The sequence below is a fragment of the Martes martes genome, assembly GCF_963455335.1.
Source record: "Martes martes genome assembly, chromosome: 1".
NCBI lineage: Eukaryota > Metazoa > Chordata > Mammalia > Carnivora > Mustelidae > Martes > Martes martes.
This window is the reverse complement of record NC_137888.1, coordinates 95,355,691-95,371,980: the sequence shown is the minus strand read 5'-3', so window position 1 is coordinate 95,371,980 and position 16,290 is coordinate 95,355,691. Positions and strand designations below refer to the sequence as shown.

General features: G+C 37.8%; 1 protein-coding gene across 1 annotated transcript in view; it reads left to right on the top strand.

Moving 5' to 3' along the window:
• Positions 1 to 9,118, top strand: part of SPATA16 (spermatogenesis associated 16) — a gene marked incomplete at both ends in the record, with an annotated part of 218,682 nt that extends 209,564 nt beyond the window's left edge. The window contains one exon of the mRNA XM_080821363.1: positions 8,996 to 9,118. Coding sequence (XP_080677489.1) covers positions 8,996 to 9,118 — 123 coding nt within the window. The remainder of the gene's footprint in view (positions 1 to 8,995) is intronic.
• Between the last annotated feature and the right edge of the window lie 7,172 nt (positions 9,119 to 16,290).

Sequence of the window (16,290 nt, the reverse complement as noted above, 5' to 3'; positions counted from 1 at the left end):
CCTTTGTTTTCACATGGCACTCTCCCTGTGCGTCTATCCAAATTTCCCCTTTTTATGAGAACACCAGTCATTTTGGATTAGGGCCCACCCTAATGACTTCATTTTAACTTGACTTTCTGCAAATAAGGTCACATTCAGAAGTACTGAGAGTTAAGACTTCAACATATGGATTTTGAGAGAACACAATTCAACTCAATCCAGTACTGTTTGATTTTAATTGACTTGGGAGGGAAAGGGATCACCCAAATCTTCACAGTGACTCTCCTTCCCCTCTACCACATCCGAATGACTCCCCTTTCAAAGCTTTATCAGGCCACTGCTGTGTAGTCTCTTATTGTTATCTCTCACTAAATTTGCTCATGTTAAGCCTTTGGTTATTTCTTTCCTTATTTTGCCCCCATTTCTAACTATTGCCCTAAACTTCTGTTCCTTTCTTAGCAATGCCTTTGGTCTCATAACAGCCCTCACACAGTAAACGGAAGGCAGGAATGTTGCTTTCACCCTGGCTTATATGCCTTCAATTACCATGTGAAAATAGGTTGAATCTCTGTGCAAATGAAGGCACAGTCAACACCACAAAATGATGGAGAGTTAATGGTAATCCTCCTTCACATGAAAGCTCTTAAATGAACAGAATGTCACCTGACCCAAGGGCATCCTTATACTTTCCACCTACATCTAAGATACAAACCAATTTAAAGTAAAAGATTATTGGAGTAAATATTCAAGTACCTTTTAGCATGCCTATATTTAAAGTGATTATGAGTGGTTGTATGTGGGAAAACATATTATTTTTATCTAATAAAATGTTGCATTTTATCCTGAAATCCAGTAGAAAATTATAAGTTTTGATATGCTGAAAAAAAATAAAATCATTAACTGAAAAGAAATATTTTAGTGTCAGTACATAATCTTGCGCAGTTATAAGATGAAAAGGAAATGAATGTTCTGTGAACTACCTTCTGCTGTTAAGCTAATCCATAATAGGGGCCCTGTGCATGCAAGATACAATTCTGATACATCTAGAGAAGAAAATATAGGTCTTTTAGATGTGATAATCTTATAAATGGGACACAGGGGAGGCTCAAGAATCTCAGTATCTATGGGTGTTTATAGTAATTAGTTCAGTCCTTTCAGTATATAAAAAACTGCAATAGAAGCTGTTAGATCCCTCTCATTTCCATTGTGCTTTTCCATGTAGTACAGGCAAAATGCAATATGCCCTCCTTCCACAGAGCACATTTCTGTGGAATGAATCCTGGTCAAACTAAACATCATGGAATTAGTACTTTAAAGTTGGAATGAATTTTAAAAATTTATTGAGTCCAACCCCTGGCTCACACATGACTCACAAATATTTCATGCTCTCCAGAAGAGTCATCTAATGTTTGATTTCCAGTCTCCGTGATGGGGACTGAAATAAAAAATGAAAGTCCCTTTCATTTTTATACAATAGTGAAAAGAACAGTTATACCTCATATCTATTCTTTCACTCATTTGATTACTCATTCAGTTATTCCTTGACTCAGCAAATATTTACTGAGAACCTACTATGAAGCCACCAGGCACTACACAATGTAACTGCTATTAAAATCTTCCTGGATGGCTTAACCACTTATGAAGAACTTTTCATGAACATTAAGCCATTTAATCCTCACAAAAACCCTGTCAAGTAGAGAATGATTATCATTATTAATTCACAATTTATATGAGAGATGAGAAAGTTAAAGGTCAGAAGTTAAGTCACATGACTAGCGGAAGACTAAAGAATCAAACTCTCTAATTGTACACAGCACTCTTTCCACTGTATTAGCTCACACAAAACAAATCCACCACCCCTTCCACATAACCACCTTGATATACTTGGACACCACAGACTCCTGTTACGATTCCAGGAGCTATCCAGATCCTTCAACTTTTCTTCTTACAGTTTGGAGGTAGATACTTCACGCATCCAGAACCAAGCATGTGATGTGACCTGAGCAGAGAAGGGATAAAAGTATTAGTCTCTGTTATGCCCCAATAACGGGTCCGTGATTAAAGGAGCGAGACTGATACAAAGCGAAGGTCAAGCAAAGCTTTATTTCGCGCCAAGCATCAAGAATCTAACCGAACGTTCGGGGCCGCACCTCTTACAAGAGAGGGCGACTCTTGTCTGTTTCACAGTCTAGCTTTTAAGGACAAAGACCATGCGGTCGGGCCTGGCCACGCACAGGTGGCCAATGAGATTGTAACACACACAGGAAACTCCACAGTGATGTTAGGTGACCAATTGAATTATAATTTACCCTAGTAGACATTTGAATTAGCCTATTACACCTTGATTAGGATTGGTGCCAAAAGGGTACCCAAAGGGCGGGGGCCCATACTCCTTGGTAGCTAGGGAGACAGTATGCAACCCCCTACTGATCGGATGTCTCCACCTGGCCTGACCCACCTTTGTATCTGGGCATTGTTACCCGGAGCTGGTTTCCGGGACCGCCTTTAAGTGAATCCCCTGGGGGAAGGGGAGCGAGCACAGTTCAAGGGCTAAACAACAAGGTTTTGTTTAACCTCAATGAAAGCCTCTTGACAACATATAAACATAAAATAGGTCCTTACAGTCTCCTTTGAAATAGATATATTTTACCTCAAAGGTTTTTTTTATATATTTTTATAGAGATATAATTGACATATAACATTATATTAGTTTCAGGTGTACAACATAATGATATTCATATATATTGTGAAATGATCACCACAGTAAGTCTAATTAAAATCCATTACCAGGCATAGTTACAAGTGTTTTTTTCTTTTTTTGTTTTGTTTTGCTTTAAAGATTTTATTTATTTATTTGTCAGAGAGAAAGAGGGGAAGCACGAGTAGGGGGAGTAGGAAGCAGAAGGAGAAGCAGGTTCCCCACCTGCAAGGAGCCCAACTCGGGACTCAATCCCCGGACCCTGGGATCATGACCTGAGCTAAAAGGCTTACCCGACTGAGAGACCCAGGCACCCCACCTTCACCCAATCCTGAGAAGCATCAGCATCTGCCTAACTGCAGCCTCTACCTTCTTCTCCCTAAACTACTCCTTATTTGATTTAATTGACTGAGCCACCCAGGCATCCCTACAAGGTTTTCTTGGTGATGAGAACTTCTAAGATTGAATCTCTCATCAACTTTCAAATATACAGTACCATATTATTAACAGTAGTCACCATGCTGTACATCACATCCCCACAACTTATTTACATCATAACAGGAAGTTTGCATCTTTGACTACCTTCATCTATTTTGCCCACCTCCCCCCCATCCCCTGCACTTCTGGCAACCACCAGACTGTTCTCTGTGTCTATGAACACGGTTGTCTTTCTCTGACTTATTTCACTTAGCATAATGCCTTCAAGTTCCATTCATGCTGTTGCAAATGACAAGATTTCTTTCTTTTTTCTGGCTAATAATATTCGTGTGTGTGTGTGTGTGTGTGTGTGTGTGTGTGTGTGTGTGTGTGACATTTTCTTTATTCATGCATCCACCGATGAACATGTAAGTTGCTTCTATGAGACGGACACATTGCTGTCTATAAGAAGACTGGTTTCCAGGGAGGCAACCAGAGAATACTGTTGATTTCTATTGAACTTGCTACTAATATGTGCTATCAGAAACTCTTCTCTCCTCTCCTTTCTCTGCTCCCTTCTAATTCTGACTTTTATATAGTGGAATTTCGAGACCTGATCGCAAGACTTTAATGTGTGGCAACTACAATTAGTGTAGGTACTGAGCCAGGATCCCTGAGGCCAAAAACGGAGTGTCTATTAATGCTGTTTATCTTTTTATTTTACTTCACTTTTTCATCTTCATTCTTCATTTCATACTTCATTTTTTTCATCTAGTTATCTTTTTTCTATTTACTGAACACATACTTCCAGATTCAAGTATTAATGAATGCTACTATTAAATAATAGTGATTCAGACCTATGCAAATACTTCACACAAATTAATTTAATCTTACTAGGATCCTGTGAAGCAATTGATAGAAAAAGAAACTTAGGTTTTACCTTTTTTTTTTAGATTTTATTTATTTATTTGGCAGACAGAGATCACAAGCAGGCAGAGAAGCAGGCAGAGAGAGAGGAGGAAGCAGGCTCCCTGCCGAGCAGAGTGCCCGATGGATGTGGGGCTTGATCCCAGGACCCTGGGATCATGACCCAAGCCGAAGGCAGAGGCTTAACCCACTGAGCCACCCAGGTGCCCGTAGGTTTTAAAAAGTTAAATAAAATTGCATGAAGTCACACAACAAGAAAATGCAGGAGCTGGAATTCCAAACAGGTATACCTGACTTTGATCCAGTACCATATCTCTGTACTAATCACCTTTTTACTCTGAATAACTGAAACATTGTTTTTGTTTTTCTTAGCACTTTTTAACTGCTAGAATGCTTTTCACATGGTAGGCTGCAAAATGATAGGTTGTTGGGTTTTTTTTTAATTTGGAGTTTTGATCATCCTGGCTTTTAGCCTAGTACTAGGCTATTATTATAGGTCCATTTTTAATTAATTTCTGATTATGTGAGTTTTTTTCCATTTCTTATATTTGTCATAAATCAAACTCACTTCTTTTCCCTAAAGCTGTTCATCTAGTTGTATTTCTTATCTCACTAGAAATCATCATTATCTCGAGTTAGAACTTTCACAGTCATTCCAAAATTTTGCATGCCTTCTTGTCCCAACACAGAATTTTTCATCAAGTCTATAGAGCTTTCTTCCTAAATATCCCTCAAGTTCTTGATTCAGGTCCTCATAATATTCTCCATATCCTATTACACTGGTCCCCTAATTGATTCACCTGCCTCTAGTTTCCCTGGCTACATTCCACTCCACATAATGGTACCAGATTTACTTTCTAACCACATGGCTAAATATTTTTCCATTCTTACAAGCTGACCTCAATCAATATTTCCAGCTGTATGTATCTCTATTCCCAGCCCCCCGATGCCCACATCTATGCTAGAAGAAACTTATCCCTATCAAATAGCCCGTGTTCTTTCACAACCTTGCTCTGATGGAATCCCCTTCCCTCTGTCTGGAATTCACTTCTTGTCCTGGCAAAGAGCCAGCTCCTATCTCCCCAATGCATGCCTGTGTTCCTTCAAGTAGAATTCACTGTTCTGACATTTTTGCCAATAGGACTTTTCATATATAATTCTTACAGAAGCAGTTATGCTTTATTGCAATCATTTTTTGTTAAGCCTCTCCTGCATGAATATGAGTTCCTCATAAACAAATATCTTGATATTTTTGCTTATCACCCTATTACAGTGCCAAGCACATAGTAAATGTTTGATAAATATTTGCATGAAAGAACAAATGTGCTCCCTTTGAAATCTGAGCTGATTAGAAATTTTCCTCTAATATAAGTTGGTCTGTTTAGTTACCTCCCCATTTCTCACTCAATTGGTATTTATTTGTTTCTGTACTGTTAAAATTTCAATTTTGAGATCTCCTATTGCTTCGCAGGCTGTCTTCTCTTTTAGAGTTGCATAGCTCTGAGCTTCATTCTGAACTTCTTGAATCTACACGAAATCCTGACTGAGAGATTTTTGTGTATAAGATTTAAGGGTCCTGAGAAACTCATTGATAATAATTTCCTTACTCTTTGATGTGAATTATGACTGATAGCCATATGATAGGCGAGAATCTGCCCTCTCACTGAGACCTTCAGTCCCCTTGATCATCTGACATCCCAGAATTCTCTCCAAGCTCATTTGGTCTGATGTCCATAGCTCCGTAAAGCCAAGTCAGCACTGGCACATAGATACATTAAAAAAATGCCATCTTTCCATTTTACAAATGGGAAAATTAGACCCAGAATGACCAAGTAGACTATCTGATACAGTTAAGCAAGTAGATTCTGTACCGAAAAGAAAGTCTAATAAGGCCTCTGCTCCAAAAACTGGCTCATTTCCCTTCCTTACGTGCTTACATATTTCTTTGTGTTTTATTTCCCTAAGGGCTTTATAGAAATTTCTGTCGTTTGCAATCTGTTCTTCTTAGTTATATGAATCTATTTTCTCTTCAACTAGCATTTTTCTTTCCTTGACTTAAAAAAAGAAAATAAAGAACCAGTTTTACTAAAAACATGTTGCAGCTCTCCTACACTTCAGAAAGTGTAGAAGCTAAAATTGACTTACTTTACTGCATAGTGTGTCATTCATCTAATGGTGTAATCTAAGAGAATAACCTCTGATTTGAAAAATGTGAGGACTCATGTAAGATTGGACTAACTTAGATGTGATGTGAGTACAAGTCATGGAATTTTTTGGCTTGGTGTGTCCTTGGAAATTATCCAGGCGAACCCTTTCTTCACCAAAGATCAGTTAAACTAAAGCTCAGAGAGGCCAAGTGACTGCTCTGGGATCACAGATCAGGGTTATAAGTCTGGCCACAAGCAGAACTCAACACTCCTGACTCTTTCTTTACTCAGTGCCTTTTGTACCTTAGTCCATTTTGAGTATGGAGATCACACCTTGTTAGTACCTTGCCTGGAGACTCTCAAAGCTAAATAATGATGATAGAATGATGGCATGTGAAAGTGATGATTATTTAATTTGTAAGAGAAAAGAAAGCCTTCTGATGTGCTGCATACCAGGTATCACTGCGAATATGGAAAAACAATTTTGTTGCTGAATGTCTTCAGCTCTATTATCAGAGAGAAGAATTATGGAGGGTCTACCATATCCTAGATTCTGGGAATAGTGGAAAACATGGACCTCACTCCTGCCTTAGAGACCTTAAAACCCAGATAGGAAGACAGATACTAAAGAAATCACTATGAACAATTAGGTAAAAAAAAAAAAAAAAAAATTACAATTTGCAATGAGATGAATGGGCTGCTGTGGGAATATATATGTTACTGAGAGACCTAACCTGGTCTGGATTATAAAGGAAGATGTCCCTGAGGCACTGATGTTGAACCTGAAATCCAGAGGAAATTTAAGGGTTCCAATGGGAGTATTCCATCACATGGCTTATGATTAAGAAGATCAAGGGGGCTGAGAACACTGCGCTGCTGTGTTCAGATAACTGAAAGATGTACTACACACTGAGGTGAATGCAGTGATAGGAGACAGAATTAGAGATGCAAGTGACACCAGATCAGTCAAAGGTGTGTGGGACATGTTAAGGGATTAGGAATCCATTTAGGTATTTTCAGCAAGGAAAAATGTGACCAAACTTACATTTAAAAAGATCATTCCAGTACCAGTAGGAGAATGGGTTGAAAGGACAGCATGTAGACATGCTAGGTAGGAGGTAAACACCCAGGCCAGGCTAAGACAGGTAGGTAGCATATACTCTAGACCTCCAGCTTAATTTAGCAGTACTCTCTGTCCCACCCAGACCTCCTGTGTTACTTCTTTGTCTTTTTTAATGAAAGGCAACCCAGTTAGTCGACACTGCTATTAATAAATATAATTTAAACAGGAGAAAAGACAGCAGCCACCTAATGGATATTTTAAAGCAATTATCATCAAAAGAAGCTTTTTTTGTTGCATTAAGATTGTAATTTTAAATTGTATTTGGACTAATTGCAAACATTCTAATTGTAAAGAGCATTGATTTAAATGATACATTTTCAGTGCATAAATATGAGTGAGTCATCAACTCAACTATTGAAGTATGATAAAGTGCCATCCATTATGTTTGTTTTGATTGTGCTCTGTGTTAATTTTTTACTTACGATTTTGGTATAAGTTGGATAGTATCAATGTATGGAATATATAGAATAATTCACTTGCTTCATGACAGTCCAAAAATATTCTGTCAAATTATTTTGACGACTGCCACAATGATTAGACATCATAGAAACGTACTTTTGGAGAAATTTACCTGAAGTGATTTTAGGTTTTCAAAAGAATTGTTTTCACATAAATAAATTATCTTATTTTCTTAAGGAAACCTACAGACAATTTACATCACCTGGTGTGATAAAAGATCCAAGCATAACATATAGATGAGTGCTACCATTTATTATTCTCTTTTTGACAATCTGAATTATCTTTTGGATATTACCCTGAATGATAAATCAAGTGATTTAAAAGTAGAACTCAAAATTGGAAAATTAGAGTTTAAGTGCTTTTATCTTAAGTAGGTGATATGTTCGTGTACCTTGAATAATAAGTGCTCTAGTTTTGAGCTAACTTTATGACAATGGGCTCTTCAGTGAGTGACTTTAGGCTAATGCAATATGCAGGTGCTGGGAGTCAGGGCTAAGTATAAATTATTATATCTATGGGCTTTCATGAGAGCCCAACTCAGCATATATGTAAACTGTTTTATTCTACAGTTCTTTAGTAGAATAAAATAGTGACAAATAGTACAACATATTCAACTGTCACTGAATAATTATAAGTTTTATTTGGTAGAAAGACTAATAGTTTATTTTTGTTGTTTTTTTTTTTTTTTAGACAAAGTAGTTTATTTTGTTTTGTATATCATTATTTTATCTTATTCTCTGGAGTGTGGCATTTTTTAAGAAAATGTATTTCCCCAAAATTGTGTTTTGATTTAAAGGAGAAATGTTTCTTTGCTAAGACAATATGTAATATCATTTTTCTCCCAAGTTGGCCAGAGCATACAAATGCTGGAAACTCTGGCTTTGATGGGAGTGTGTTTGTTTGTTTCCATTGATAACAGAATCATTTTTGTTTTTCACCGTTTCTTTCTTTTTGAAATTCCTGACCATTAAAGACAGTGGGTGATGATAGTTCCCACTTCAATACCCAGGACATAGGACTGAGTGGTAAAGCAAACTCCTGCATGTCTACTTCACGTTCCTAAAATAAGGGAACCTGACATGCAGACTGAAGGAGGCTTTTACGTTCAATCATTTCCAGCTCTGCTAATTCTGTCCCAACATGGACCTGCATGTGCCTTTTCATTTTAAATACCTCACTGTTTTCCTAATTACACAAAACCTGAAAAAAAAGGGAAAAAAAACCCACAAATCTTATTTCTTCTAGGTTGGTCGAATTGAAGACTTTCTATACCAATTAGAGGACAGTTTCTTAAAAACTAAAAAACTGAGAACTGCCCGAAGGCAAAAAACAAAACTGAAGCGGCTTCAAACTGTGCAGCAAAGCTAGGCACTGGGGAGCAGGTGCTGCCATGAAGAGGTCCCAGAGGAAGGGGCAGTGGCCTCCCACCCCCCTGAGGGTGACCAGTCCAGTAACAAAGGCCGAGCCAAAGAAGTGAGGGCGCGCTCCCCTTGGCTCGTCTTTACAAAGGGATTCTCTACGTCTTTCATTTCCACTGGCAGCAATAAATGTTCTCAACAAGTTTGATTTGACTCCTGTTCCAATTTGACTTACTTCGTTCAACAGCTTATAAAATAACCATTGCCACCTCTTTCACCTGCTTTGTTCTTTCAAAATCTACTAACATTTACCAGGTCGACTCAAGTATGCTTATCATATTCATGCATATTCATGTGCATCATTAAGAATTACTCACATGTCATGTACAGATATGGACAAACAATATATGTGCAGATTTCTCAAGTAAATACTTAAAAATCCTTTAAAAATAATAAAAATTATAAAACTCATAATATACTTTCTCAATCCTATGGAGAGAAGTCTTATGTGGTAAGGCAGATATTATCAGTTGAGTTGTCTCATTAAAATCTCTATTCTTTCCTCTGAGTCCTTTATATTCCCTCCCCTTAAATGTGTGACTCAGCATAAATGCACATACCTGACAAGGTAGTGAGTCAAAAGCCATCACTCGAGACCTCCACTGACACCACCAAGGGGTTGTGAAGATAGGTAAGAAGGAAGAACTCAGAGTAAAATAAACAGAAAATTGGATTTTTTTTAAATAATGGGAAAAATGAGTAGGATCTCTGATAACATTGATAATAACATGAAAAGGAAAAACAAATAAAATACATAGTGCTGAATTTTTCATGATATAATAAGATTGTAAAGTCATCAATTAATAATTTAATCTTAAATGTATGTCAGATTGTATTGTCATAAGTATGCAAGGTATAAATACTTTTAAATTTTGAAATAAAATGACTTTGTGGTTTTCCAGGGGACCATCTTACCTTTATCAGATCGTCCCCTTTCTTACCCCATGTCAGAGAATCCATCACTGTTACCACCTTCCCTCAAGCTAGTTGCTAATACATTTGTAGGCAGTTAAAGACTGTGAAGTTTAAGAAACTCCTTTTTGTTTTTAAACTCACACTGTCATAGCATCTCCGTTCTATTTTTGTAAGTACTGGAAAATAATTTCTTTCTATGGGAACTTGAGTCCAGCCAAATGTGGGAATCTAAAGTAAATGGCTCAGACTCCCATCTGACTACCTCTGATGTCATCACTTCTCACCACTGTGAGAATTCCCCATTATTGGAAGAAAAAAAAAAATCTCATAACATCTCTAGGAAATGAAACTTGTTCATTTTGAATTTTAACTTTAGTGTTAAAATTTTATTTTCCAAAAGGATTTCTATGTTCTGTAACTGTTTTTTTGTTCTTAATTGAGATAAAATCTTACACTGCCTATTTGTTTACTCAGCTGTTTTATGGAAGTCCTACTGATATTCAAAAGCTGATCAATTGCTTTATCTTTGGTTTTTGAAAATTAGAGTTCTCATTCCACAATGCCTGAATATTATATTTGAAAATAATATAATTGCAATTACTTGATTACGGCTTCAGTGTTTGATCACTTTCTCCAAATCCAGTACTAAATGTCCATAGGTTATTTTGGCTGGTTCTTGGTTAGGGCTAGAAGAAAGGTTCTAGTCAGTCTTAGGAAGGATGATGTATAATGGAAATCCAAAACTTGCAAAAGTAACTTCTTTTCAGAAAGAGAGAAGTTTCACAGCTTTGCAAAAGGTATCAAGGTAACAAATCTTTAGAATTCTTAATAAGTTCAACAGCATTGTCCATAGAAATGAATTTTGCTCGTGATCTCAGTTTCTACATCAGTCTCAAGAGCCTTGCATAGCAACAATGCAGCATAAATTTACTGCACTTCCCATTCTCTCTTTTTTTTTTTTCTTTTTCTTTTTGAGAGCAGGAAGAGGCAGAGAGAGAGAGACAGACAGACAGAGAATTTTAAGCAAGTTCCACGTCCAGTGAGGAGACAAAATGGGGCTTGAGCTCATGACACTGAGATCATAACCTGAGCCAAACCCAAGAGTCAGATGCTTGACTGACTGAGCCATCCAGGCGCTCCATCCCGTCTTTGTTTTTAAGTTCTCTTAAAGATTTGTAAAGTAATAAAGTAAATAAAAAACAAATCTAAAGGATTTGTAAAGTAATATGGTATTAGTAAAATAATAATAATAATTAATAGTAGAGAAAGCAAAGTTTATAAAGTACTTTCAGAATGTTTATTTCATTTCAACTTCACAAGAATTTCATATATGCATTTTTTCCATTTTACAACTGAAGAAACCAAGAACCAAAGAGGGTAATGCCTACCTTAGATACAAATACTTGTTTTGTCCTCTACTTGCTATTTGGAATGTGATCCGTGGGCCAGCAGTATCAGCATCACCTGGGAATTTGTGAGAAATGCAGAATTTTAAGCTCCTCCCCAGATCAACTGAATCTGAATCGATATTTTTAAGAAGATCCCTAGGTAGGGGTGCCTGAGTGGCTCAGTATGTTAAGCATCTGACTCTTGGTTTTTGGCTCAGGTCATGAGATTAAACCACTACAGAGCTCTGTACTGAGCATGGAGCCTGCTTAAGATTCTCTGTGTCCCTCTCCCCTGCCCCTCTCCCACATTACCCCCGACCCACATTCTCAGTCTCTCAAAAAAAAAAAAAAAAAAAATCCCTGGGTGATTTATATGCATATTAAAGTCCAAGCATTTTCCCTTTACTGTATTGGAAATATTTCCTTGTCAGCTCAAAGCCAACCTGACACAGGGACTAATGATGTAGCCACTCTTAAGTTTTGGTTCAAATTAGTATCTCCTAATATCATTTTTACAGAGGTTTATGGACCAAAAGAAGCAAAAACTTAAAACTCAGTGATAATAGGATAACTGCTTTCTCTCTGCCATTTTCTTGAAGAGATACTGGATTTTATTCTGTAACATTACAAAGACATGTAGTGAAACAATAACAAAAAAAGACATATTAGCCAAAAAGGAGAAGCGATATACACTTGATAATCAGACCAAGTGAAATCTTATTAATTGTATAGCTAGTCCACGCCCTGAATGCTTCAATAATCTCAGCTTCCTTTGTCTTCTACTACTTCCCATGCCCCTCCAACATTTGCTGAAGCATCTGGAAGACTCTCCTGATCTCTGGTGTTGGGGGCAAATTCCCTTTCAAAATGTCTAAACAGATTCTTCTCAACTTGTCTATATTAGGCTGATAAATTCTGTTAATAAAATATAGTGGGAGATGGCACTGGGTATTCTTTTGTAAGAAATAGTTCAAGTACACAAGTCCCACACCCAAAGTAAGAATTCCAAAGGAGACTGCCCATGACCACGTGAAAATCACGTATGTTCTGATCCACCTCTGCCTTGATGCCAGGCCCTTGATTTCAATCATTCCTAGATCGTTCTTCAGGGCCTGTGGTGGTGTTTGATGAGTAGGGATTCAGAATATATCACCCTAAAATATGCCACATTGGCACATTGATTATCTTGAATAAAGATACTTAAGAAACAACCAATTTAAGAACATTCTGAACTTCCTCTGTCCACCTGAAAGCAGGAAATAAATCTCTCATGTGACAGGTACTCTCCCTGTACCCAGAGGATAGAAGACAACCTTATCACCAAAGATAGGGCCGAGAAGGCTTTATAAATCTTGTTAACCCTGTACCATTTGCTACCCCAAGCCCAAACCCCTCTGCCTTGTTAATTCTACACAAACTTATCATTTCTTTTTCTTTTTTTTATTTCAAGACTTTATTTATTTATTTGACAGAGAGACAGCGAGAGCAGGAACACAAGCAGAGGGATTGGGAGAGGGAGAAGCAGACTTCCCCCTGAGGAGGGAGCCCCATGCGGGACCCCATCCCAGGACCCTGAGATCATGACCTGAGCCAAAGGCAGACGCTTAACCAACTGAGCCACCCAGGCACCCAACTTATTTGTCTAAAAAGCATAAAAGCTGCCTGCTCTGGTAACCTTTTCAAGTCTCTCACATTTGAGGGGCTCCTATTCATACATACATACGTAATTAAATTTTTCTCCCATTATTCTTTTTAAACAGGAGTGTCTTGGCCAAGAACATAGAAGGGAAGAAGAAAGTTAGTTTTTGTCCCCTACAGATGTTTGTTTTTCTCATCTTTTCAATTTCCAACTTTTCAAACCCATAGAAAAGTGACAAGAATAGTAAAAATCACTGATACACTCTTCACATAGATTTCCCCAGTTATTTCCCCAGTTATTAAAATAATTCTTTTCCTTTCTCTCCGCCCCTTGTATCTCTCTCTCTCTCTGTTTTGCTCTCTCTCATCAAGTAAAACCCATTAAAACATGTCCCATAGAAAAACCATGTTGTTTCCTTTAGTAAAATCGCCTTGTCATGAATACACCATGCTCATCCCCCTCTTTCAGGTCTAAATTTGTTCTCTGCATCAGTTGGAGCCAAGTGAGCACCGTTACTTAGACACTGCCAGGGGAAGAGCTTTTGGACAGCACACACCACACCACCCCTCTCCTCCTCACTTCCAGCCCTTCTCTGGCATTGCTTTGATGGTCACAGCAGCATCCAGCAGGAGCAGGGTCCTTGAAGAAGGAAAAGCCAGTAGCAAGGGCTATTTGCTGGTAACTCATACTTTTGTGTATCTTTGAGGGTAGCAAGTCTTCATTCTTTGGGAACAGATCATGCAATTTTTGAAAACAGCCAAAAATCACTCAGAACCTGAATTGGTGACACTATTCTCTGTTTAAATCATGGGCCCCTCTGAAGTAACGGCGTGTACACAGGCAACTACATTTAAATAAGTATAGCTCGCTTCTGAAGAGAACATCTGTACTTTGGTTGTCTACATGCTAATATATTTGTTTAAAATATCTGTCTTCTCAAGCACTACTATATACTTCTGATGGGACAGAACATTGGATAAATTAAAAACCCGTCTAGAAAAGAATTTGTCAATATGTGTCATGAGCTCTAAAAATATTTATAAACTTTGCCCAATAATTCCACTTTTAGGAACCTATACTAAAGGAATAATAAAATACGATTTAGAAGATAAAAATCCAAAGGTGTTCATCACAGGGTTATTTTAAAGAGAAAAATAAAATGAACTCAACCAAAATTTTCCAATATAGGTAATAGACTAAATGATTTATGAGTCTATCCAATGCTTAACCTAGTAACATAAAAATTTTACAATGTTAAAAGAAAAAAGCAAGATATAAAACTACATACAGCACAATTATAACTAGGTTATAAAATACATGCTTATAAAGGACTGGAAGGAAATACAAAATAAATTAAAAATGGTTATCGTTAGTAGAAGTACTTGTGGGTGATTTTATTATCTTTCCCTTAATATTATACAATAAGTATATGTTCCTTGATAATAAGAAAAATCCTTTAAAAACTCATTATTCAATGTTATTCTGCAGAGAAAGACAATTCACATCAGCTTTGCTTTGCCTATTTATAAGGAAAACATATATTCTGATACTTGCATCATAGATCATTGCTGTTGCATAGACAGAGGCCTGTGGAAGCATTTTATTTACAGAATTCCCATGGCGTAAAATTTTTTATGACTACCTCTACCACACATCCCTGGGACACACAGTCTGGAAGGTCACCAAAGTAACTTTTACGTGGTACCAATTATCATGTTTCACCTGCCTTTATAAATAACAATATGATACCATGTGTGGATTAGCCCTATTTCCTTTGCTTGTGTTCCTCATACCTGTCTTCTCCGAATGTTTGGTTTCATTCTTTCCCTGCACTTACAGAATATCACCTCATAAAGTAGGAGATGATCAGAGACCAAAGTCCCTTAAATCAAATGTATTCAAAGTTGGAAGACCACTGGCAGAGCAAAGCTTTAATTTACAGTGGCTTGATTCATTAAGATGGCGTGATGGAACCCAAGTTCAATCAGATATTTCACAAGTTGCCTCATGCACTCAAAAGGGCCCTGGGCTCCCAGACAGGGACACAAAGGACTGTGGGGCAGCCTTGACAAGCAGCAGATTGTCAAGACAGAATGGACTGGAATGATACATAGGGGCAGACTCCAGTTTTTGACAGGTCATCAAAGGAAGAGAAAAATCAGAAAACAGACCCAATGAGTATCCCAAAACTTAGAAACGTAAGCAGATTCTGCTTGTGCCTCAATGAAAACAAACCAGAAACACTCAGACTCCATGAGATAATTAGAGCTCAAAATCACTGTCAACACACAATCTTTAATAAATGGCACGGAGGGGGCGCCTGGGTGGCTCAGTGGGTTAAGCTGCTGCCTTCGGCTCAGGTCATGATCTCAGGGTCCTGGGATCGAGCCCCACATCGGGTTCCTTGCTCGGTGGGGAGCCTGCTTCTCTCTCTGCCTGTGCCTGCCTCTCTGCCTGCTTGTGCTCTCTGTCTCTCTCTCTCTGTCAAATAAATAAAATCTTTAAAAAAAAAATGGCATGGAAACTTGAAAATTAACTATTGCTTATGTTCTTTCATTGTGATCTATCAATCTGAGGCAATGTGCCAAACAAACATGCTATGAATAATCAAGACCTTAACTTTCTTTTTAAGTAAGTGTTTAGGGAAGTAGAAAAGCAAATATTTCATGAGAAATGGGTAGTCTGAATCCCTAATATCAATAACAAGTCTGCCTTTTCTCTAAGCCTTGTACAATAGGTTTATAGATATGAATAGCTGCATCAGCCCCTACTTCCTCAAAACCAGAAGGGGAAAATTGGTGTAGTGTGGCTATCAAAAGTGCATCCCTAAGAAACAGTACCTCTCGGGGGCGCCTGGGTGGCTCAGTGGGTTAAAGCCTCTGCCTTTGGCTCGGGTCATGATCCCGGGGTCCTGGGATCGAGCCCCGCATTGGGCTCTCTGCTCAGCAGGGAGCCTGCTTCCTCCTCTCTGTCTCTGCCTGCCTCTCTGCCTACTTGTGTTCTCTGTCTGTCAAATAAATAAAATAAAATAAAATAAAAATCTTAAAAGAAAAAACAAAAAAAGAACAGTACCTCTCATAGGGACCACTCGATTCAAGCCAACTGACAGTGATAGTAATTATAATATGGAAAACGAAATAGGCTTAGATTTTGAAGACCTGTTCTAGATCTTTTATAAAG